Raw genomic sequence first — 25945 nt, forward strand, 5'->3', positions numbered from 1 at the left:
AATGAACTGCTAAGTTCCTTGCATTTCCCCAAGTATGGATTTAATATACAACACATGCATTTCTTGAAACTTTTTCTGTGCTAGTAAGAATTATTCTCCTAAAAGATCCACCCATCAAAATGCAAGGTGACATGCTTGATTTTCAGAATTCTTGTTCCCGTTCTGTCAGTAAGCAATACTAGCAAGAAGGCCAAAGCCTAGGGTGAGTTCGCATCAAGGCCAAGGTGGCCCTTGTGGCTGCAGAGGTCTGAGGGGTCAGAGAGATGCCGTGCTGAGCCATAAATCTAAGCAAACAATGACTAGAGAAGAGCTACCTGCAGGGAGGCCCTGCCGGGGCAAGTGCAGGTTTTCAAGTCTTGGAATAATCTGTTGAGGGTCAAGGTGTGTTCCTGAGAGGGTAAGGTCTGGTGTGCGCGGTTCTGGGCAAAACACGGATCTGAACAGACAACAGAAAGTCTTACCAGGCCAGGCACGTGTGACTGGAACTCTGACACGGATTTTGGGTTTTTGAGGTTTTTGGTTTTGTTTCTAAGAAAGCAACAGAAACTCAAAAATGACAATTTGGTCCTTTGTTCTCTCCATTTGAAAGCAAAGAGCCAGCGTTGTTTACCTTTTTGCTGATGCCTCCGGTGTGCCTGGAAGGGTCAGACTTGATCCTGGATTTGCAACAAATGTAGCCCCTCGGCAGCTGGTGGGGGGCATCTGAGTGGGAAGCAGAAGCCGCTAATATTTTAAATCAGGAGGAAGGCTAAGCCTTCCAGGACTTTATTTTCAGAGAAAGAAATGTATGTATCTGTTCTCCTCCTGCTGACTGGGATTTTGAGGTGCTTGTTGGGGACGGTGGTCCAGGGTGACATCATGGAAGGAGCAGGGGTGCAGCACCTTTTCTGAGCCCCCTGTGTGCACTTTACCTTCTCACTTGTAAAGCGGGGAGGAGGCGCCCTGCCTGCTCCTCGGGGCTGCGCAGCCAGCACATGGGAGCTCCCTGGCCACCCGTCGGTGCAGGTGTGATGTGGTCCCAGCATTTGTCCTCTGGAGTCACTAGAATCCCTTTGGGGCCTCACAAGAACTCTTTGAAGTTGTTGTTCCCATTATGGAGACGAGGAAACAGAGGCTGAGAAGCAAACAAGTGGCTCCAGATCACACAGCCCAGTAAGGAGGCTAGGATGACAATGCAGGTCTGATTCTGAAACATTCTAGAACAATCGGATATGCAGTTTTGCACAGTTTCCTAAACAGCTACCTGCTTCTTTGTGGCTCGTGTTCCAGCTGACAGCTCTGAGTCCTGTTTGAATCATTGTAAGTCAATTCTGAGTTAGGGAAGCAAGCTTTAATTATCGCTGGGGGACAGAAGGCTGCATCTTCCAGGAATTTGGCAGAGCCCAGCAGGAGGCAACTACAGGTCTTCAGCAAAAGATCACTTTTCAACAAGGTTGTCAATCCCAGCGACCCCCAACCTTCCACCTGCAGGTCCCTGAACAGCTGCTGTTCTGGGGGCCGCAGTGGCAGCCTGTCTTCCTTTAAAAGGCAAGTGCTCCCCCCCTCCTCACCCCCTGCTGAGATCCCACCTGGGGTTTCATCCCCAGAGCTGGGAGGTCATCTCCTACATCTAGAAATTAAGAAAAAAAAAAGGGGGGGGGGGTGGGGAAAGGACAGCTTTGACAACAGACACGAGCTCTCCCTTTTAATATAAGCCAGATTTAACAGATGTCATTCTGTAAAGCCGGGAGTCCAATTTGAGGCTCGTAACTCACAGCATCCTTCCAAACTCTTCCTTGAAGCGAGGGGCAGCCCCGCCGAGCACTTCAAGGTAACTGGTGGAAGAGGTGATTTGCCCACTGTGAGCCTGTGTCTTGATTCCCTGTTGTCATTTTTATTTGTGTTGAGATTTTTGTGGTTTAAAAAGTCAACTAGATTTATTTTAAAATTAAGGCAAACCAACATCAAAGGCAGTAAGAAGAGGCTGGTTAGGTACCTTTTAATAGCCGTGTTCTTTTTCAGGGCACGTATCCGTAAATGGTGAGGGACCTTTCGTGACCAACTGGCTATATTTCTCCGACCTCAGACTCCCCCCATGGGTGAAAATCCATTTCTGCTGGGATTTAGAAGCCCCCTCCTCCACCTCCTCCTCAGCCTCTTAATCTAATCCTGTTTGTAACGCGACATGCTGCGTGAAGAATGAGAAACACAGGCTTAAATCCTTTGCTGCCACCCAAGCTCCTGAGATACAAGCGTCTGATCTGGACCGTGGTTCACTTTTAGATACAAAGAAAGCTTTCAGGCCAAAAATGAGACCATTTGGTTCAGGAGTCGTTTACTTGGTAAGCAGAAGAAAGTTAATGTTGGAAGTTTCTCTGAAAAAGAATGGCAGGTGACACCTGAAAGTTTGTTAGTTAGTTAATGCCACAGGATTTTTTTCAAGCCAGATCCTTATATAGAATATATTTGTTTATTGGCTCATGTAGGCAACACAGGTGCCTCCCCTGTTCTGGGCACTTTAAAGTGACAGATAAGGAAGGCAGGCAGGCAGACAGGAAAGAAGGAGATATGGATATATAGAGATAGAGTTGTTGTTTCTCAAGACAGCTTTTTATGAGAGGTTCTTCTTACCCCACTTACAGGTGAGCAAATTGGACTACGCATGCTTTTCCCACTAGACAAATCTGTCCCTTTAAAGGGGACTTGCACTTCTGAGCATATCTTGTACACTTTCAGGGACAGTGTCTCCTGTGCTCAGTGCTACACTGGCATCTGTGCTGTGGTACTTCTGCTAGTTAATCAGCATCCATACAGATCATCAGGGTAACTCTCGGCACCCAGATGGCCAATATGAAGCAGCATTTTCCCACTATCAGAAGGGAAGTTCTGCACATCCACTGGCAGAAGAAAATGTGTGGTAACAGGTGGCATTTATACAGCCCTGTGTTCATGGGAACACCCCTGTGTACAGTCATGCATCTCAAAGACCCCAGGTTTCCCCCATGGGAAATTCACCCCACAGTGGGACCAGAGGAACACGTGGTCACGGCTCCTGGACTCACCAGGCTCACAGCGACTGATGGTTTCTCTAGTTTCTTGGTGTAAATGATGCCACGGGGTCGCCCTCAGTCATCCTTATCCACAGTCTCTCACTGATAGAATCCTCCCCAGAGCAGAGACTGGCAACCAAATTTCTCAGTCAACAGTGCCTGATGCTTGTTCCGTGAGACGGGCTGTTTGCCACGTTGCGGTTCCTAGGAAGAGCAGTCTCAGATGCAGGAACCCCTCGCTTTACTGCCCTTTCATTGTGTTAAAGCAAGTGGACTTGGAACCAAGTCCTGGTTCTACCACCTGCTAACTTTGTTAATCTGAGCAAGTTATTTAACTTCACTAAGCCTCAGTTTTCTCAGCTGTAAGATGGGAATGATAAATCGATTTCCCAGAAGAACTGAGAGAAGTAAATGAGTAGATTTGTGGAAAACACTTAGCATGACACAAAATGATACCTGACATATGGTGACTACTTGCTCAGTTTTTTAATACTAAACAACTTCCATATGCTTACCGGCTAAGAAGGTGGTTCAGGTACATTACAGTCTGGTGGAGAGGTCAAATGAAAAACAAGCAGTGTCAGAGTGAGAACTGTTCTGGCATAGGCCTGTCCTTTGGGAGTATGATCTGGCAGCATCTAATGGTCAAGGGAGTTGGGTAAGACTTCAAAGAGAAGGTGACACATTTTGTGGGTCCCCAAAGGAGAGTGTGGACACCACCTGGATCCCTGCAGTAGAATATGGGCTTGAGCCACCTGTCCTACAATAGCACTCACCTCCCTGGAGTTAACAGAAATGATGGCCTGCACTTATATTGATCTGTCTGTAATGAATAGCTTTATTGGTAAGCATGTGTCTTGTGCAGAAGTAGACTTGGTTATAATGCCAGCAAATCCAGTTTTATTACTGGTATCTATATGCAAAGTTAGGGATGTGAAAAAGTCATAGAAGCTAGATACATAAGTAATCAATAAAATACCCTAGTAAACTCAAGAGGAAAAAATGTGTTGAAATTCTGATTCGTCATTATTCCACATAACATATTTGTGATTATATTTAATAGCCTAATTAGCAATAAAATTTTATGAGTTAACATCGCTGTGGGAACATTCCCTTCTACATTACTGAGTTTTATCTGTACATCTGTAACATTACCACAATCAGCTTGATGTGTTTTTACACACTTTACTCAGTGAACCTAAATGAATTTGCACTAATTAGATTTTTAGCTGCCAGTCTTGGTTTCCTAAGTTTGAATCCATATACCTTCAGAGGACTTGTGCTGTTTGAGGTGGTGACAACTTCAGATCTCTTCATAAACACAGAAAGATGTGTGGGAGAAAAAAATTCTTTAGCAATGTCTGCATTATCTTTCCTAAATGGTTATTTCACAGGCTTTAACTCGAGCTATTTCTCTAAATGACTAAACAACATATATAGTAAGACTCCTTTCTGGATATTTTCAGAACTCCTAGTTATAACTATGCACCAAATATGGATAAACACTGGATTATGCAGTACACGGGACCCATGCTGCCCATCCACATGGAATTTACAAATGTTCTGCATCGCAAACGGCTTCAGACTTTGATGTCAGTGGATGATTCTGTGGAAAGGGTAAGCATGTGAACTTGCCTCAGTGATAGGTCTTGGTCCAGCTCACCTTGTATAGACCCATCCTGGCCAATCCTATTTCCTGTTGTTGTTGTTTTCTTCATTTTAAGAGAGAGAGAATGTGTGTGTGTTCAGTGAATTTGTCATCCCTCCCTTATCTTGTCCACTACCTTTCCTAGTACCTCTCCAGGCTTGATTCTTGTGGAGCCAATAGCAAGGAGGAAATAAGAATCAAGATATCATTAATTAAGGGCCATAGCCACAAATACCATCAGGAGTTAAACAAATAATGTAAATAACTAAAATAGATCCAGCATAAGGCAATAGGGAATCGTGGGGATTGGGGTGAACTTGAAACTAAGTGCCCCCATCTAAAGCAGGGAGTAACTTCTAAGCTTCAGCAAATTTTTGTCATGTAGAAATGAGGATCCAGTATCAAGTCTTCTGACTTTTAAAAGAAGAAGAAATAAAAAAAATTCATTTGAAATTTCCTGAATTTTAAAACATAACATAAACCAAACAAGACATGCCTAAAACCTCTCTAGCTGGATCCATCTCAGAAGTAGCCTTTTTTAACCCTTGATAACTAGTTCTGAGTGATGATAGTAAAATTTGTATTAACATTGCATTTTTCAAAGTAAAACCTTCAAGTTTGATGGTGCAAGTTGTTTTGCATTTTGTTTGGGTTTTTTTTCCAAATGGACAAATAAAACCTTTAAGTAGAATGTGCAGATTCAAAAAAGTTACATATTATATAAAGTCAACTATTCTTGGACTTTCTCCCTCCAGAATTGTAAGCAACTAGTATATGGCTAATGGACATGTTTGTCAGCCTTATAAAAGCAACTCTTGCCTTGGAAGAATAATGGGAAAAAGATTTGGGGGAAGTCATGGCAACACTTCTGTCATCCTGCGTCATCACAATTGCTTCTGACCGGTCTCTGTGCTGTGTTCCAGCTGTATAACATGCTTGTGGACACCGGGGAGCTGGAGAACACTTACATCATCTACACCGCCGACCACGGCTACCACATCGGGCAGTTTGGACTGGTCAAGGGAAAATCCATGCCATATGACTTTGATATCCGTGTGCCTTTCTTTATTCGTGGTCCAAGCGTAGAACCAGGATCAATGTACGTAGTTCTCTGTTTGCAACACTCATCTGTCGTAGCTCATGTCCGTCTGAGATAATTCGATTACCAACCTCAGTGTCTGGTTTCCTTTCATCCAGAACCAAAAAGGGTGCATGTAGGTTGGTAATTTAGAAGATGAAAACCTCCTCCCGGCTCTGCCCCTCCCCTCTCCCCACCCCCACCACATATTAAATTAACTCAGGTCTACTATTTAAAGAGAAATGAAAAATAACTGTATCAGTGATTAATTCTCTCAAATTGACCAGAATTCATGTCATGTGGGGCTGTGCACAGACACAGAATGTGACCTTTAGGAAAGTCATCTTTACCTTCTTTGAATTTTGTTTTAAAATCAACCTATGCCATCCTTTTTGGTTTATTATTATTATTATTATTATTATTATTATTATTATTATTATTATTATTATTATTACTACTACTACTACTATTATTATTCAAGAAATTTTTAAGAAAATTAAATTTTAAGAAATGCATCTAAATTTTAAGAAACCTAAAGGACAAGAGTTGTATTTCTGTCACCTTCAGCAAGTCACTGCATCCCTTTGTAGCTTGATTGTCCCATTATAAAATGGGTTTCATATGCCCTACCAACCGCAGCAGGATGCTTTGCATAAGATGAGATCACGTACATGAAACAGTTATGGAAAGGGTAAAAGGAAAGAGAGAAAGTAAAATGCAAAAGCTGGAGTGGCCCTTAGAGAGAGTCTAGCCTGGACCCCTGGTTTATCAAAGAAAGAGTGTACATTCCTCTCTCAGAGTCCCCGAGCCTGGAAACAGCAGCGTCGGGGACCAGATCCCAGATATTCTGCGTTGCATCCTTGCGCCTCATCCACTGCTGCATTCCGCTGCATCTTGGGGAGAAGGTGATGCAGCAGGACAGGCTTCTTTGGGGAATGTTACTATGTCTCTCCAGCTCCTTAGAAACACCCTGGAAATGGTCAGATCCAAGTTAGAAGGCTTTATGTCTGAAAGACTAGGTAGCATGGAGTGGATTCAAATATAAAAAGCCTGTGTCCCTTTTCAGAGGTTAGTTTCAAAGCCTTAGGTCAGCAGAGGAGTGGTGGATGGTCAGGTTTCAGAAGAAAGCTTGCATCCTACAAAAACGAAACATCAGGCCACAATTTGTCTGACAGTGTGGCCAGAGGTCAGGGGTGCAGGCATCTCTCCAGCCCAACCTCTGTGAGAGTTGGCTGATCTTGCTCTGTACCATGGCTGCTGGCCACTCAGGCGCCCTCCCAGATGCGGCCACCCGTCCCTAGGTAGACCAGATGAGAGGCAGAGAAGCAGTGAAGGCCACTGAGTCATGGGGTGGAGAAAGTGGCCCTTGTGGCCCTCCCCGCTGGTGCTGGGTCTGGGGCGTAACCATCTGTCCCTTTTCAGAGTCCCACAGATAGTTCTAAACATTGACCTGGCCCCTACCATCCTGGACATTGCTGGGCTCGACACACCTCCCGACGTGGATGGCAAGTCTGTCCTCAAACTTCTGGACCTGGAAAAGCCAGGTAACAACAGGTGCGTCATTTTTCTTCCCTTCAGCCAGCCCCGAGCCCCTGGTGCCCAGAGCCAGCCAGCAGCTGGAGGAAGTGGAGGCAAGATACACTTTGCCGGACAGGATCTCCCCAAGCTGAGTTTCTGTGAATAGCATATTGATGGAAATGCAGTCCGGTCTGAGGGAAGAGAGAGGTGTTGCTTTAAATAAACTGTTAGCACAGATCTGTTTGGAAAAATATCCAAATGCCAACAGTAAATATTATTATTTTGCTTTCAGGTTTCGAACAAACAAGAAAGCCAAAATTTGGCGTGATACATTCCTCGTGGAAAGAGGGTAATTATTGGCTCCTGGGGTGCTTCTGGGAACCAGTCTTAGCGGGCAGCTCTCCCTGCTGGGAATGTTCTTTCCCTTATTTTGGTTTATGAAGCGTGCAGATTTCGCAAACCTAGTCGTAAGACCGAATGGCTTGCTGCTCATCCTTCGCTGGCCAGCAGAGCAATAATTGTTGCGTCAGGGTTGTAAAGGAAATTAAAGACCAAAGCTTGTACGTGGCTGTGGACTTCCCGTTGCATTTCTCAGCCTTAGTTCCTAATTGGATCAATCGATTGACTTTCTCAACCATCCTTCCCAAGTTCTGCCTAACACTTTTCTACGTCTTTCCCCTAGGTGCCTTTCCTTATTTTCCATATTTTGAATATACAAATATATGAGACTGTAATTGTTCCCAAGGTCACTTCTAGGTTTCCTCTTTTGAATTTGGGGGGGGTGCTTTTGATTTATAATGCCCGTTGTCTTTGTTTTTCTCTATCCATACACTGAGCAAGAGAAAAGCATTTCTTTTCTATCATTGCTTTTTAACAAAAAAGAACTTTGAGCCTGTTGAGCTAAACATTTATGCCCAAAGTTCTGAAATTAATGCTTCTTGGGGGAAATGATTCTTCCTCTCCTGTCCTCTCGTCTTCATAGTACCCAGCTTATAATTTTCACAAGGGACTCGAGACGCTGGACTCCTGTGGACGGGACCTGAGCATCTGTCTGTCTCTTACTATTTGGAGAATATGGAGTCATGCGACAGGGAAGGAACAAAAGAACAAGCAGGTCGAAGCGGAGGTAACTTCGAATCACTTCTCACTAAGAAGTCTTTCCCTTTCTGCCAAAGGAAATTTCTGCGGAAGAAGGAAGAATCCAACAAGAATATTCAACGGTCCAATCACTTGCCCAAATATGAGAGGGTCAAAGAGCTGTGCCAGCAGGCCAGGTACCAGACAGCCTGTGAGCAGCCCGGGCAGGTGAGTGACACAGCCTCTCTGCATGGCCACTCATGTGCTTTTCTGTTTCTAATTTAAAAGATTTTCAACGGGGAGAATCAGGTGCATGTGTATGTCAGTAAGTCTTCGGTAGAGGTCAGTAAGTGCTCACGATGGCTGTTCCCCGGACTGAGCTGTCTCCTTGGTCCAAGCGGGGCCTCCTCATTGCCTGGGCTTCCTCCAGGTAAGAGGTGGTTCTCTCAGAGAGACTTCTAGATATCTACCCAGTTAGTCAACATCAGTTCAAGATAACCCACATATGAAGTGGACAGTCCTGTGGGAAAGATCAGAGACCAGTTCTATCTGAGGAGAACGCACCATCCCTGGGGCCCCTCTCAACTGGTCGTCAGGACGGGTCGAGAGGCTCCTTAGTCGAGGTCATGAGTCGATGCTAAGCCTCTGGGCAGTGAACCACCCCGAGAGAGGTCTTCCCACGCCGGACGGGAGTCAAATGTCATCTCACCCAGAGGGGAGGACAGAATCTGTGGCCAAGGTCGGGGAAGGGAAAGGGAGACCAGATTCTGTTTGTCAGTTGCTTCTACTGAGCTTGCAAAGTTTCTGACATCCAATATTTCATTAGAATGAATCCTCTTCATGAACAGACATATTACTAGAGAATTCAGGGCTACCCAGATTACCAGCTGTTACCAAGAAGAGCTAAAGAATTGCCATGTGATGAATTAACATAGACCTGTTTTTAAGGAAAGTGGGAACATAGGAACACAAACTATTTGGAGCACCCTCGACTGAAATCCGCACTAGCTTGGAGAGATAGACTGTGTCCTGATGAGAGGGACTGAATTTCTGCCTGAACCATTGCAGCTTAGAACAAAATTGGAGGAACAAGAAAAATAACATTTATTGAGCACTTGTCTTAAGTCAGGCACTGTACTTACTACATCTTAGCTCAATTAAATCCTCACATCCATTGAGTGCGGGAGGCAGAGTCATCCCCATTTTGCAAACAGACAGGGCCGGGAACCACAAGTTGTCTGCTTCAAAAACTCAGGCCACTTGCTGCCTTCCATGGTAAAGTTCATTAGCTGGGTAGAGAGAAGTTCAAGTCTTCTGTGAGTCTTTTTTTTTTTTTTTTTTTTTTAACATATCTTACCTTTAGGTAGCCACACAGTGAGCCAACACCAGTCCAATGTACCCGACAGCCCAGCTGTTATTAAAAAAGCCTCACTATTGCGCTCTTCTGAGACGGCCTCTAGCTTATCGAATAGATGTTTGTAATAAACAACTTGGCCCTCGTACTCTCTGTTAGGTCCCCCTGCCTTTTGGTATACAGGAATCCCTTTGAGATGGAAAAAGGTGAGGAGGGAGGGCTAATGAAGGAAGGGATAAAACCAGGCCTTTGTGGCACTCTAGTAAATTTTAATTTTCAAGTGCTTAGTGGAGAAGCTTAAATCTATTCGTTACATTTTAATTGAAAGTCTTCCAGTCCATCTTATGGAAGCTCTAAGTATTATCATGACTAAAACCTCAGCATTGTTTTGTAGCTCTGAAGGGACTTTTATGAGCCAGCCTCAGTAGACTAATTGCACTTCTTCTGTTCAGGAGTTGCAAATGTTCACTGTTAAATATATTTCATGCAAATTGGTGATCTTGTTACTATTTCGGCCTTCTGAGTGGCAGGACTTATAATCCTTTGAGAATAAGGTACCTGACCTACCTTTCAGTATACAGTTTTGCTAACCTCTCCATATGGCTTGCGCTGAAATTTTAACGTATGTCCTCAAGGGCAGATGCAGCAGGAACTAGATGATGGCATTTGGCACAAGCTCTTCACTCATGAGCTGCATGCCAACGATGTTCAAAACTTCACTCTGCTTTTTTATGGTTTTCGAAACTTGTTTTGCCCCCCATGAAATGCTTTAATATCTGGCTCCCTGGAATTTTCCTCTGCTGCTTTATGTCTATGCTAATCAGCCTGAATTCGGATTCTATCACATAAATACATGAGAATGTTAGCAATAGTCTCTATGAGAAGTGCCCGAATTTATGGAGCAAAGAATTAGACTCTGCCTCCATGGTGGTTTCTTTCTATGGGTGGTGCTCAAAGCATCCCTTTAGAATTTGAGAACTTTGAAAACAATTTTGAGCCTCTTCCAGGAGGTCATCACGTCTGTAGGTGCAACCTGACCCAGCTTAGTTGTATTCTCTAGAATCTTTATGCTTTGGTCTTTTGCTCTTTATCTCTGGCTCTGCTTTGAAGATAACTTTTTTAGCTACAATATCACTGACTTTTAGAAGGGAAGAATAAAGTCCAGAATAATGAGATGGTTCGGGATCAAGGCGATAGCTAAGGCTGGAACTAACTTGCTTGGCTGGTCTTCTGGGGATGCGGGTCTCACACCTAGCCTGGCCCCTGTGTCGCTTCCTCGAACCGCCTTCATTCAGAGGCAGCCCAGTCTTCTCTTTGGTTGGACCCTGCACGGGGTGTAGAGGAGGAATCAGCACCCTTAGCCCCATTCTCTTCACTCTTAGTCCCCAGAGAGACGGCACGTGGCCCCCTCCCACCAGCCCCCCATGCCTGGTCACCGCAGGATTGTTCGAGTCAATGTGGATGCAAGAAGTGGAGTCAACAGAGGCAAGACAAATTTGAACTTAAAAGGTTTGGGTTAGAATATTGGCATCCACTGCTTTTCAGTTGCATCTTCTTGGACAAGACAATTTCTCCTGGGTCTCAGGTTTTCTATCATGAAAATGAAGGAAATTGAGTCTCCGTCTTGGGAGGATGAAGTGTTACTGTGTGTGATGTGCCAGAGGCGCTGTGAGGCAGTGGGCAAGGGTTGGGTGTTTGGTGTTGCGGTGGTTCCAGGCCGTCCTACCTGCTCTTTTCATTCCCATGAAGCCAACAGGGAATTAAAATGGGCCGGAATCCCAGACATTTGGCATCCCTTCACCATGTGAACAGAACGACCATCAGGGACTAATTAAGACAGCAGGGACATATGTGTTTGCATTACTTCCACGTTCGTGAATTCGCATGAGGCTGAGTGTGAATTCCCACTGCTCTCTCAGCTGGTGTTACACCCCCAAGCATATTTATGTAAAGACACACACACACCCCCACACCCACACCTACACACACTCATGTACAAACTCAACTTCTGTCTGAAGACTTTGGTTCAACAGAGAACATCAGTCAGTGACAGTCAGTCAACTCTATCTGCACATTGGAATCACCTGGGGAGCTTTTGAAACCACCCATGGGCAGCCTTGCCCCAGGCCAGTCACGTGAAAATGTCCGGCGGTGAGGCCAAGGCGTCTGTACTTCTTAGCTGGGTGAGGAATCTCAGGCCTGGAATCAGAGGAGGGCAAAACTGGAAGGAGACTTTGAAATCTTGTGGTTAAATGATATCCTTTTCCTAATAAGGACATTTAGGTCCAGAAAGCTTAAGCTACAAACGCAGCATCAGAACCTGCACGTGGGGGCTTCGTGTGCAGTCGCTTCTTCCCCGGAACATGCTGCCTCTGCGAAAACGTAAGATGGTAGATTTCCTCTTTAAAATTGTAGATAGCACTGGCCTCCCGGGATCCCTCACAGCATCTAGCCCTCACCATGACCACATCTTGGAATCTCTTAGGCAGCTTTGGAAATGTGATGTTCAAATTCCAACCCAGACACATTAAGTCAGAACATCCGGGGATGGGGTTCAGGCAGCAGTGTTTTGGTTTTGTTTTTGTTTTTTCCAAACTCCTGGTTGGTTCCTATGAGCAGCCAAGATCAAGAACCATTCGTGTTGGGTGAGAATTACTGGGGGGAGTTCCTCTGCGAGGTATAGATAGTGATTCCTTAAATAAGAGCTATGGAAAAGAGGAATCCCCTGGGCATTCAATTTGGAAGTACATTTTCTACATTCTCTGTCCTTTAAGAGGAAAAAGCAGCTTTTTTTCTTTTTACAGAGCAAATATGTCCTTGTGTAGAGTCACTGAATTCCAGCATCTTTGTAATTTAGTTTGCTTTTCTCCTGTGGTATCAATATAAAGTCAAAGGTCTATTAAAATTCTAAAAGGACCCCAGCATCAAGCAAAGGAAATGAGAATGTGGCTTGTTGAGTGCACGCTGGTTTAGCTCCAGGATTGATGTTGTCATCCAGAAATTATCCCTCTGACCATAGATCCTTCTGACCCTCTGTGACCAGCTGCAGGACAGGAATAAAAAGACATTTACTGGTAAGATCTGGCTAGAATTGTTAGTGTGCCAGAAATGGGCTGCCTGTTTCCAGAAACTCACTGAGCCCTGGTTAAGATCACAGCATGGCTCATAGCCATCTTCCCCCTGGCTCTCGTGGTTCCAGAAAGCCTGACCCAGGGACCCAGTATGGAAGGCTCAGCCTCTAAACTTGGCCTCCTCCTCTCTGTATCCTGCACAGAGGAATGAGTCTGAACAGTTGTGCATCTACGTAGATGTCTGGCTTCTTTGCATTTTCCGAAATACAAATCACAGGGTTAAGCATCAAGCCGTATTTAATCATGTTCCAGACAAGTCAGCAATGGACAAACGTAAGGACAGACACTTTGTTCATCATCTACATCATGTGGCCCCGCCTGATTTAGTTTATATTCTCTCATTTCCCAAGACACCCGCCCTGGTCAGGCTCCCCTCCTCCCATCTCCTAAGCATAACATTCTCATTGGCATGTAAGCTGTTGCCTCTGCCTCCCCAAGTGCCATCCCCTCCACTGAGGCCCACGTGAAGCCTTGCAGTCTGTCCCAAACCACTCTCCTTTTGCATCCATGTCCTCATTAATTGGCATCCTGGGTCCACTGTTTACATGGTATGTGACCAGGGGCAAGTTACTTAACCTAACTCTGTCTCAGTTTCTTCACCTGTAAAATGGGCACAATAGTCATACCTGCCTCTGAGGTTGCTGTAAAGATTGTAGGAGTTAAATGCCTTAAGCATGTGGAGCAGTACCAGGCACATAGCAAGCACTCAACAAATGCTAGCTGTTGATGGCTGGCCAAGGTCGGTTCACAGTTTATCATCAGCCCTGACCTGCAAGACCCTTACCTCTTCCAGCATTCCAGCGCTGACTGTTACAAATGGTCATTCAGATGCAAATCTAAAGGAGGTTTTCATTTGCTCTCTCTTGTCCTTCTTTCTCTCCCCTCCACCCCCTCCTATCCCACCTCACCTCATCTCAAAGGAAGCAAGAGATGTTTCCTCAGCACAAGTAACTCTGTTTCCTATTTCACATTTGTGTGAAAAATTGACAATTGCTTGAACTAAGTAGCCATTTGAACAAGGATATTTACGTGGCCTTTTTATACTCCCCAGTGTTGAGATGAAAATTCATCTTCTCAATTGAACTATAATTGACATATAACATTGTACGTGTTTCAGGCATACAACATAATGATTTGCTGTTAGTGCGTATTGTGAAATGATCACCACGGTGTTACTACACATCACCACACAGTTAAAATCTCTTTCCTTGTGATGAGAACTTGTCAGATTTACTCTTTTAGCAACTTTCAAATATGCAATAGAGTGTCATTAACTATAGTCACCATGCTGTGCATTATATCCCCGTGACTTATTTATTTTTTAACTGGAAATTTGTATCTTTTGCCCACCTTCACCCATTTTGTCCATCCCCACCCCAGATGAAAATTCTAAACACATATCCATATTCAGGTAACTACTTTCCATGATGATGGCACTAACCTAAAGGATAATCAGGTTATCAGAAAATTACTGTGCGGTTGTTACATTTCAGAGAACATGATTTGACCTGCATAAGGGCCAAATCCATGTAATAAGACATATAATAATAAGAACTCATTGTGTGTGTGTACGTATATGTGTGTGTTTAAAATTAAGCTTTCATTGCAGTGTACCTTTGAAACAGTTGTAGCCAATTTTTTTCTTATTCATGATCATGGGCATAAGTAGGTATAAACAAGAATACAGTGGGGAGGGTATAGCTCAGTGGTAGAGTGCATGCTTAGCATGCACAAGGTCCTGGGTTCGATCCCCAGTACCTCCATTAACAAAAATAAAATTAAAGTAAAATTTTAAAAATAAATTTTAAGAAAGTGTAAAAAAAAAAAAGGAAAATTCCATTAAAAAAAGAATAGAATGATATCTTAATACATCTGAGAAATATACTCAGTTCAAAATGTGGAAATCATAATAATCACCCAGTGGCTCCTTCTGGGAAAGGGAAGCAACCACAGCTCTGTCATCATCTGATAGGCATTTTACATGGAATATTTTATACCTGAAAACTCTTCTATAAAATAGATACTATGCCCATTTTAAATATGAGGTTCAGATGGGAAAGTAACTTGACCAAATCACACGGTGAGAAGGGTGACAGGGCTGCGTTCAAAGCAAGACCTGTGTGATTCAAAGCTCACAGTCTCCCCCCTAAGTACTAATTACTGTACTTAAGACAGGTTACAGCCAGGGAACGTGTCTGCCTGAGGACTGGACAGCCGTGTTTCCAGGTCAATTATAATAGTTCTGCTCTGGAGTCACATACGTAGTGCATCCTTTCCTCAGAGCTCTGAAAACACTCAATAGTTTATCCTCATGACATATCCTTGAGGCCAGGAGGAGCAAGTGTTAGTTTACCAGATGTGGAATCTGGAAGAACAAAGAGATTGTGCAGTTTGCTCCAGGCCATAGAGTTAGCAGCAAAAGAAAATGAAAATTGAGGTCTTCAGATCCCTAACCCAATACTTATCTCCGTTAAAAATGTCTGCCTCTCACCAAGTCTACACCAGGTCAGGTTCTTTAAATAAAAAGCTGTGTGTGTGAAAAAATGTAAAAAAATATATATATATGTATAATAGCAGCTGCCTTTGTCGAGTATCTGCCAGGTGCGAGTCCTTCCTTCCTGTGTGTCACCTCTAACGCTCATGACCCTGCAGACACATAGATTGCATGGCTGACTTGCTCCACGGCCCGTGGTCATGTGATAAAGCTGATATTCAAATCCTGGCTTTTCTAACCTGAAAGTCCAGGTTTTTTCCACTAAGCCACATCAGCACGGGTATGAAATGCCTTTCCCGAGTCCCACGCAGAATTAGGCGGTACTCACTACTACAGAATCCTACTCCAGTAGATGAATTATGGTGGCACTTTGGGTTATTGTGAAGATTAAATGGATAACATTTTATATCCAGTACTTGGGCTCAGCTAAGAGTTCAGTAGGTGAGGATAATGTGACACACCTGATTAGGTTTGATTCCACCGGAGCAGCTGCACACATGAATCCTTGTACCAAGATAGCCAGCTTTCTCCTCTTCGTCAGGTGTTATTTACCTTAAGTTATGTATAATCCATCAGAACCGTAATTACTAAACAGAGTGATTCCATGCTGAGCTAACCACAGGGAAGGATTCAGGGGTAAGAGGCTTGGCCCTTGGTCCTGAATCCCAAGTTTCAGTGTAGTTGGAAAGGCTAAGATGCAATGATAATAACTTCTGAGTTACTGAAATGGTTTTATCTAGCACCTCGCCTGCAGTAGATGTGCAGAAATACTTGTGGAATGAATGCATGCTAAATTACAGCCAGAGACTAATATGTCAGGGAGGCAGGAGGAGGATTGAGATGTTGTCCCAGAAAGCAGGAAAGGAATTTGCAGGAGTGAGTGGTCAGGGAAGACGGGGAGAATTGTATTTGGCCATTAGCTGATTTACCGACAAACTCCAAGAGCGCAGATTAAGAGCAAGGCAGTGTGACATCCACCTGTATTTCAGCCAGCGCTCTTGTGGAGCAAAGCCGCTTTCTGAGGCTGACTCCACCTCCCATTAGCCTCACCTGAGCTCATGCTTTTATCCAATTCTTCTGCAATGCAAAATTATGTCATTATGTGAAGCACGTAAATGGCTTGCAGCGCATTTCAGAGCAATTCTTTTAAAAATTCTCCTTCTTCGCCTTCCTCTATAAACCCTCTAAGTAAGATGACCATTTTAGTTGCCGCTGTTTCAAGGTTTTATTGCTCAGCTGTAAAAACTGTCATGATATCGAACACTAAAATGACTGTGGCAAATGTGTGGTAATTACATTGCATTAAAATTCCTGGTATCCTTGCCACTAAGAAGATTTTCAAAGCCTCTAGCTAATTAGTCAACCTAATAAGGTCCAGGACTTGTTGAGAGAGTCCATGGTACAGGAAATAGTTGGCATTTTTGTCAGTGACTCCTGTCTTATACAAGAATGTGTGTGGGTGGATGTCTACATGTAGTATCTGTGGGTGCATGTGTGTGCATGTGTGTACATAGGCATGTATACGTGTGTGTATGTGACTTTGTATGATACATCCGTCATTCATGCCAGGGACAGTGCCCGACCTTCGCTGTGGTTAAATTTGACTCTTCAGTAAAGAAAGAGCCTTTTCCTTCATCCCTGGTCGATAGGACATCACCAAGGAATTTGGCTTATGGGAAGGTGCAGACAGTGCTTCCAACAGGCTAAATCACTGAAAATTCTGCCTGCATTTTTGTGTTCTACAGGAATCTACTTGTATCCTCTGTTCTTCCAGGCCAAAAAAAAAAAAGAGAGAGTTTTTTTTTTAATGCAATGTGGTTATAAAACCAAGGAAGGTTTTCAATGTAGTTGTGCGCTTTAAAGTTTAGTATTTGTAGTAAAGTTGATATAAATTGGAACACAAAGAGACATAAGGCTATTATTCTTCAAGAATAAAGTTAGATACGTTTTTCCACCTGGTAGAAAACAGAGCACTTCTTAGGCTTCTGCTTGGCTGTGGATGGAGAATCCGCTGACCGTTTTTCTTGCTCCTGCAGACATTAAGGCGTCCACTCTTAGGTTTTGAATGCTTGAGGCAGCATTCCAGGGGGATGGCTATGTCTCCAGCCATTTGGATTTAAGACAGGTTAAGATACTCACTCACCATTGATTGCCACACCTTTCAGAGCTATGAAATGTAATCATTTATTTTGGGAACACTTTTCACCAGCAAGGATTCTACATGGCATTTAATTATTTCTTAACGGAGTTGCATTTGTGTTTCTGAAATTTTTTTGGAGTATTTCATAGCACCTCCTCAAGCAAACTGGCCGCATCTCACAGCCCTGGTCACTGGCCTCCAGGTTAAATGGCTGACCCGTGGAGCAGGCCATGTGCGGTTCTCAGCTGAGAGTGTACGAAGACTAAGCCTGTCAGTTGTCAACTAACTGTGGAGAGACAGTGAGGAGGACTGGTCACTCTTAAATAGAGTGCACAGTCCTGCCAGCAGAGCAGGGCTGGAAGTGTTCATCTGTTCAAATGGAGTCATTTTCTGACCCGGTTACATCAGTACGTTTCCAGACACAGATTTGTTTTCACGCTCACACCCAAAAATACATCCCTCCCTTTCACAGACTCATCCATCCGAGCTACTTTGACCTAAATACAACCCCTGTGTCCTCCTTGTGGGATCCAGCCGCAGAGAGGTCCAGTAACCAGCTGTGAATCTAAAACATGGTCCATTTTTTTTAATTTTTATTTTTTATTGAGATGTAGTTGATTTATAATGTTAGTTTCAGGTGTACAGCAAAGCAATGTATATATATATACACAAACATATTTATTTTCAGATTCTTTTCCATTATAGCTTATTACAAGAAATTGAATAAAGTTTCCTGTGCTGTACAATAGGTCCTTGTTGTTTATCTCTTTTATATATAGTAGTTTGGATCTGGTAATCCCAAACTCCTAAGATCTCCCTCCCATTCCCTTACCCTTTGGTAAATATAGTTTGTTTTCTATGTCCATGAATCTATTTCTGGTTTGTAAATAAAATTTGTAATTTTTTTTAGATTCCACATGTAGGTGATATCATATGATATTTGCCTTTCTTAAAACAGTGGTTCTTAACCCAGCTACACATTAGAATCACCAGAGTAGCTTCAGACAAATCCCAGTGTCCACCCTCATGTGAGAACCGCTGATCGGATGGAACTCCCTTATAAAGCTGAATTCACTTTTTTGTTGTTGTCATTTTGGTTTTTAGTTAAATCACCTCTCATATAGTTAGCCCTCAGATGATTCTTGCCTGTGCTATGTTTTCATGGCTTTGTGACTAGGCAGTGAGCTGCCTTCTCTCTTGAGCTCCTGTTTCTCTGGATGGAGAGGTGAACATTCAAGACATTCCGGCCAAGCCACCAAAGAAGGTTGTATCCTGAAATAATTCAATAGCACCAAGAGTGTATAGGGGCCAAAGTGAAATTACAGAACAAATTCTGTACACCGGGGATTTGGGAACAGAGGCAGCTGTGGTAATTCACTGTCTCCTGAAAGCGTGTGACTCCATGAAGAGAAAACGAACTCAACATCGTGGTCCACAGTGAAGGGTCGCACACCATTTTGTACACGAGTATCATTTGTCTGTTGAGCAAGTCATCTGGGACCCCTGGCCAAACTACCTTGCATTAGGATACTTCAAAATCAAGAGGCTTCCCCAGAGTGTACAGAACAGGTGCGATGAGGGAACATGTGAGTTCATTTTACATGGTGCCTGAAAGAACAGCTTTTATTTAGTAATTTATTTATTTATTTTAATGTATATTGGAAAATATATAACTGGCACAACAATATAATTTTACAAGTATTATTACTTTGGCCACAGTTTAGAAATGTATCGAGGTAAAGTATCAATAAATAATTGTACCCAGGTGACATACACGGAAGGGAAAGAAAGCTTGCTGACACTACATTGTATGCTGTTCTAACAACCACGACCGACTTAAAATGAAGGTTATTTATTCTTTTATTTTTTTAAACTTTTTTTATTGAGTTATAGTCATTTTACAATGTTGTGTCAAATTCGAAGGTCATTTATTCTTATCCTAACGTTTGCCAAATTACCATTTTAGGGAGGGAGAAAGGGGGAAATAAGAAGTAAAAGGAGGTTTGATCAGGTCTTTAAGGCGGATATAGAGGAGCACATGAACTGCCCCCCAGGAGAAGCGCTGTTACTTGAGCCAGGTGTGACACCCACGGAACAGGCCGGGGGCACGGAGCCCGATGCTGTTCACACTCACCCGGGAGTAAGCCTGCGGTGTCTGTACTCCCACTGGAAGACGCAGGGCCAGCTCCCCGCGCGTGTGTCTTGGGAAGGTGACGGTTCCTCTCCAGCCAGCAGCTCGCTCCCTGGGGGCGCGGTGTTTGCCGAAAGCTAAGGCAAAGCCGGCCTGGCACGGCTGCTCCTGTCTGGGGTGCAGGGGAGCTGGCTGGCCCGGGATGGGCTCCGATTAACCTCAGCGCTGTCCTCCTCCTGTGCCGCTCTTCCCTGGCTCGCGTTAGAAATTCAAGGGCAGAGAACAAAGCAGCCGAGTTTGTTTTTTCCAGAGATGGGGAATCTGGGGAAAACAGCCCTGATGGCCGTGATCTGTGCCTTGGTGAGTTAAGAAAGGGCTTTTCCTGTTTCATTCAAGACTCTTGTTTAGTCTGTATGCTGAAGCTTTATCTGTCAGTTTTGGGCTCTGGTGTCGTGGGGGGAGTTCTGATTTCCCGTGACTTCGTGGTCATGTGTATTCGCCTGCAGTGAAGGAGGTGACTAAGAGAACGGGGAGTCGCCTCATTCCAGGGTCACTTAAAAGCGGGCCCTTTTCCTTTGGCTCTCTTGAACGGTGTTGCCTGTGTCCTAAAAGCCAAAGCGTCAGTCCTTAATCAGAAACACCTGGCTCGGATGTAACCCGCTCTCACGGTGGCTTTTGCAGAAGTGGCAGTGCGTCGAGGACACGTCCGGCAAGCTCCGGATTCACAAGTGCAAGGGGTCCGGCGACCTGCTCGCAGTCCGGCAGAGCACACGGAACCTCTTCTCTCGCTTCCACGATAAAGAGTGCAATTGTGGGGAGCCCGGTTATCGCACTGGCAGGAGCCAGAGGAAGAGTCAAAGGCAGTTCCTGAGGAACCAGGGGACCCCAAGTAAGCCAGACCCCGGGACCCTCATGGTGGCCGGCTGAGGCCTTCGGGAATGGACGTTAGGGAAACAAAAAAAGCCTTGATCCACCTACACCTTAGATGTTATCAGTGTCCAGTGTTTAGGGCTAAAAGCAAATAATTATTCTGTTTAAAATATGAAAGCTAAGATGCTTTGAAAGTTTGCTCTGTGACTCTTAAGCATAGAATGAAAATCTATGCAGTAAAAGCACCAGATGCAAAACATACACATACTTATGAAAAAGAAAGAACAAAATATCCAAGATTTCAGTGCTTTTGCGTTTAATAGGAAAAGAATACTTTTTCAAAAGGCCTGTCAGTTTTAGGACAACGTATTTTTCTAATTCCTCTTGCTTTGTCTGACAAGGTGAACCCAGCTGAGTTCCGTGTGAAAAGCACTGCCTATCATTTTCCTTATAGAAACTATCAGGCAGCTATCAGATTCCTATCATTACAGAGAGGGGAAAACCCACAAGCTGCACCTTCCATAAAAGAATGAGTCTAGTGCCATCTCGTGGCTTAATGTAAAAAGTAACATTTCTGTGATGATGCCTTTCTGTACTGGTTTGGAAAGCAAGAAACATTAAGATAAATTCTATCAAATCAAGAAATCAAATCATTCACTGGAACAGTGGAAGCCCTTAGAACAGGATTTTTTTTTATTGAAGAGGAGTCAATTACAATGTATCAATCTCTGGTGTCATAATGCCCCAGTCATGCACACACATACATATATTCGTTTTCATATTCTTTTTCACCAAAGGTTATTACAAGATATTGTATATAGTTTCCTGTGCTATTAAGAAGAAATTTGTTTTTTATCTATTTTTGTATACAGTAGTTAATATTTGCAAATCTCGAACTCCCAAATTTATCCCTTCCCATTCCCGTTACCACCCCCCCACCCCCGCCCCAGTAACCACAAGATTGCTTACTTTATCTGAGTCAGAACAAGCTTTTTTACCCTTGACTCCACAGATGAACATTATAGGCTCATGAGCCCCCTAGCATTTTATCCAGATTTCTAAGTATATTCTATGTGTATAAGAACATGTTTCTGGATGTCCATAACTTTCTAACAAATTCTTAAAGGAATTCATAACCCAAGAGGCTGAGAAGTATTGACTTGGGAGATTTTCCTTCTTCCCTGAGAGAAAATGCTGGGTAATCATTCACACAAAGATTTCACCAGGGCCCCCCAACACTCTCCCTTAGCAGAAGCAGATCCCCAGTGTCCGGCTTGGAGGCAGGGCAGCCTCTTCGCTCCCAGGAAGTTCTGTGTCACTTCCCTGGCACTGACCATCACGCACACTGGTTTTCGTGTTGAGCACAAACTGAAGCCATGTGGGGGCATATTTGAGAACAGAAGTGGGCACACCTCTTCTCTGAAGTGATGGAACTGGTGAGCAGGCTGAGTGATGCCGCACACAGAGGCATCTCCTCTCAGAGGAGGATCCCTCAGAGAGCACGACGGTTCTGATTCTGCGGCCAGTGTGCTCCCCTCCGTCCTGCGTTAGCAGCAGGCAGGCCACGTGAGGCGGCTGTGCCCCCGCAGAGCCGGAGTGCACCGGATCAGCAGGGGGCGCTGTTTGCCCCCTGAAAGCTCATATCAGGCCCGCAGCGAGCCTGGCAGTGGCCTGTGGTGACCAGAAAACATGTTGGCTTCTCCCTGGCTTTATACTCCATCTGCTGGGGATTTTGTCAGTTGGCTAATCTAGCATTTGCAAAATTTAATTTTTCGTAGAGCAGCCTTCTGTTATTTGTGCAAACAGAAGGTGGCTGGCGCATTTACCTTTTCAAAAAAGCAGCCCAGTGTAGTGGGAAGGCTTTGTATTCTTTGGAATCTGATAGACTGTAGTCATAGCTCCCACTGCTCTTGGCTGCGTGCCATTGCAAAATATATGTAACATTCAAAGCTTCAGTTTTGGGGTTTTTTTTATCATAATATAAAGATAACACCAAGTTCATGAGCCTGTTTTGGTGATCTGATAAATTGTTAATGTAAGGATTTGTTATAGTAATTCCAGTCTTTCGTGGTTGTGCATTAGAGATAAATACAAGGTGAATATATGTAACAAAAGCTCAATAAATTATAGTCAATACTATTATTAATAGTTTTATCCAAACAAGCCACCTTGCAGTTCACATTGAAAACAACAGAGAAGTTCAGAGCCTGCCCTAAGTGGAGAGGGTCTTAGCATCACCCAGACCTACCCCCTCATTTAAGGGGTGAAGGGCCTGAGGCCCACAGAAACATACCGTCCATCACACAGCTCTGTGCGGGCAAAGCCAGGACCAGAGCCTGCCTCTCCCGGCAGGAATCCCGTTGGACTGGCCACAGCGCCATGTGTGCCCCTCAGCAATGCCGTGTGTACTGCTCGCCCCTTCCCAAAATGCTCACCCAGCCAGGGGACCATTCCTTCCCTCCGAAGCTGTACCTGGACACCCACATTAATGCATCTCCCCTTGTTTCCAGAGTACAAACCCCGGTTCGTCCATACTCGGCAGACGCGTTCCTTGTCGGTTGAATTTGAAGGCGAGATATATGACATAAACCTGGAGGAAGAAGCCTTGCAAGTGCTGCGGCCGAGAAGCCTGGCCAAGCGTCACGACGACAGTCCCCAGGGCCCGGGGGGCCGCCAGGCTGCCGGCGGGGCTGCGATGCCCGCGGACGGCGGCAATGCCGTGGGCCTGCCCGCCACCGTCCGAGTGACGCACAAGTAGGAAGGCCTCGTGTTCAGAGGGTTACGTTCAAAGCCGTCCCTCCACATTGTCACGATGTGGCCCCTTTACAGAAAGGCAGCAGGACAGTGTCCCAGGGCTGGCCGATGGGGTAACTGGGGGTTAAAGGAGCAACAGAGAGTCCAAACAGAAGTGGGTTTAGAGTGTGCTTTGGGTCAGTTTCACGTGACGGCCGATCAGCCGGGCATTTAGCCAGAGAGATGCCGTCACATCTTGACTTCGCAGGCGTGGAGTTCTGCCCTGAAGCAGATACCTTTGTGGGGTCTAGAAAACATGTGGAGACCATCACGGGGACTGGAAAGGCTCTCCGTGCTGCCTGGTCACTCTGGCTCCCAGCAGTCACACAGTCACGGCCTGAGAAATGAAACACAGCCCCAGGGAGGACTGTGGCACCTAGAGAAGCTTCCAGAAAGATGGCGTAGGTTGGGTATGGTTGTGAGATGCAGAAACACCTCACCTTCCAGATCCCAGAGAGCACAGAGGGCCCTGGGAGTCACAGAGACGGTTGCGGGGAGGTGATTCTCTCAGCTTTCTCAGAACGGACTACCCTGGTTCTCAAGTTCCGTCCAAAATTTATGTGCTCTCTCAGTAGAGAAGTATTTTCTTTCTGAATTTGTTAGCAAGATCTTTGTTTTCTCTTCAATTTCATCACTTTAGGGAGGAGGGCTCTGGGAGCTCTGCCAGGATTTTTATCTTTGGGATGAGTCTCCCGGTGCCTGCATCCGTCATGGTTACACGCTAGAAGACGTACACCAGGATTTCTCGTCAGTATTGACTGACCACTCCCATCCCACCTGCTGTCCATCCCTGGGCTGCTTCTCTGCTTCAAACTTAATGGGGCAGACTCTTTGTAACAAAATGAATGGGATGAATACCCCGCTTCTCATCCTGTATTTCTTCCAATCAGCCATTTCCAAGATAGCTGTGAAAAGCTCATTTTCTTCCTACATTCTTTGGAGGGGCTTTCAAAACTGGAATTTGGGGTGATCTTTGTTCCTGGGGACATGACTATCGAATGTTGCCTCGATCTTTGCCTCGACTCCCTCTGACACCATCCTCTGTCCTCACCAGTAACCAGGAAACATTCCCACTTAATCCTGTCTGAGGCTCAGCTCCAAGTTACTGCTCACATCCAAGTTAAGCATTTAGAGGACAGTGAAGTTCCCTTTGCTATTTCTTATGTTCTTTAATATTAGAATATAAACCTGTTTCTAATGGGTTTTCTTCGTTTGTCTTGGCAGGTGCTTTATTCTCCCAAATGATACGATCCACTGTGAGAGAGAACTCTATCAATCAGCCAGAGCCTGGAAGGACCACAAGGCATACATCGATAAAGAGGTGAGCGGTGGCCGTGTGGGTGGAAGGTGTGCTCCTGATGCAAACTCGCCAGCCCTGCTGTGACTGGTGGGACGTACTGTGTATACGCTCATCGTTTTCCATAATTATGTGAAACATAGAATAACAGAGTATCTTTCTCCAGTGACACACTGATAGTTCTGACTGAAAACAAAACAGAGGGTGAAAAAAGCCTCACCTTTTAAAATCTCTGTGAGCAAAACGATCCAATTAGAAAAGAGACAGCTGTTCGCATTTATTGTAACACATTGGTTGAAATGTGGAGGTAGACCTAGTCTATGGCCAGCCTGTTTCCCAGTTAATTAACATCTCAGATGAGTAGCTGTAATTATAGACTGCGGAAAATAAGGTGAAAAGAAAGGTACCTCATATAGAAAAATGTTGACCTTAAAATGTAATTGTTCACATGCGTGTTTTCCAGATTGAAGCTTTGCAAGACAAAATTAAGAATTTGCGAGAAGTGAGGGGCCATCTAAAGAGAAGGAAGCCTGAGGAGTGTGGCTGCAGCAAACAGAGGTGAGCGTGTGACTGTCCCGCTGCCTCCTCCCAAACCCATCCTCACGCCACAGCAATTTGCTTAGCACTGGGCTTGTGCAATAGAAGGCTTAACAAGTTGAACTCACTTTCACATAGTGTTATGATCTAAACCATTTAGGTCAAATTAAATATGTCATAAACCCAAGCAGGAGATAAAAATAAAAGCCCATTAAGCTAAGATAGTTGCACACGAGAAAGTTAACTGCCTGCCTTCTAGTTTGCTTTCATTTTGTACATCAACTATTCGATCGGATGCACGATGATGAAGACTCACTTTTTAATCTTCTTGCCTGCAGTTATTACAACAAAGAGAAAGGTGTGAAAAAGCAAGAGAAATTAAAGAGCCATCTTCACCCCTTCAAGTAAGGAAGTGTTTGCCACATTTGTGGGGAGGGAAGGACTTGGACCCGGGGCGCTTAGGAAAGGCTGCCGGGACTCCTGGGTTCCAAGGGGTACTGCCTGGGGAACGCAGATGCAACTGGGAGGGCATGAAGTGGAAAACAAGCCCGCACCTTGCCAGGGCACCGGGGCGATGTGTTTGGAATCGGGGGTTGGGGGGGCATCACGCGGAGCTGTGCTCTGATTCTGGGTGTGCTCTGTGCCGACGCAGGGACTGGAGACTGGATTGTACTGCAGGCCCTGCTCCCTGTGGACAGAGGCTAGGAGGTGTGAACTCCCTGAACTAGGTCCGTGTGTTCTGTAGATCCACCTGCAACCGTGCTGAATTCTGAATGTTGGGAGTAGACACCATTTTTAAATAACAGTAGAATTTGCACATGAAGGGGATTTAGGATTTGAGCCTCAAC

At 44.6% G+C, this 25945-nt stretch overlaps 1 protein-coding gene across 10 annotated transcripts in view; it reads left to right on the top strand.

Annotated features, from left to right (window-relative positions):
• The window catches only part of SULF1 (sulfatase 1), a 151155-nt gene that overhangs the window by 109231 nt on the left and 15979 nt on the right, over nt 1-25945 (top strand). For all 10 annotated transcript variants that reach the window (XM_010970612.3, XM_045507110.2, XM_045507106.2 and 7 more), the window contains 10 exons: nt 4496-4646; nt 5601-5776; nt 7178-7309; nt 7566-7622; nt 8449-8578; nt 20282-20489; nt 22981-23224; nt 24488-24584; nt 25024-25118; nt 25436-25501. In XM_010970612.3, coding sequence (XP_010968914.2) covers nt 4496-4646; nt 5601-5776; nt 7178-7309; nt 7566-7622; nt 8449-8578; nt 20282-20489; nt 22981-23224; nt 24488-24584; nt 25024-25118; nt 25436-25501 — 1356 coding nt within the window. The remainder of the gene's footprint in view (nt 1-4495; nt 4647-5600; nt 5777-7177; nt 7310-7565; nt 7623-8448; nt 8579-20281; nt 20490-22980; nt 23225-24487; nt 24585-25023; nt 25119-25435; nt 25502-25945) is intronic.

The sequence above is a fragment of the Camelus bactrianus genome, chromosome 29, assembly GCF_048773025.1.
Source record: "Camelus bactrianus isolate YW-2024 breed Bactrian camel chromosome 29, ASM4877302v1, whole genome shotgun sequence".
Taxonomy (NCBI): domain Eukaryota; kingdom Metazoa; phylum Chordata; class Mammalia; order Artiodactyla; family Camelidae; genus Camelus; species Camelus bactrianus.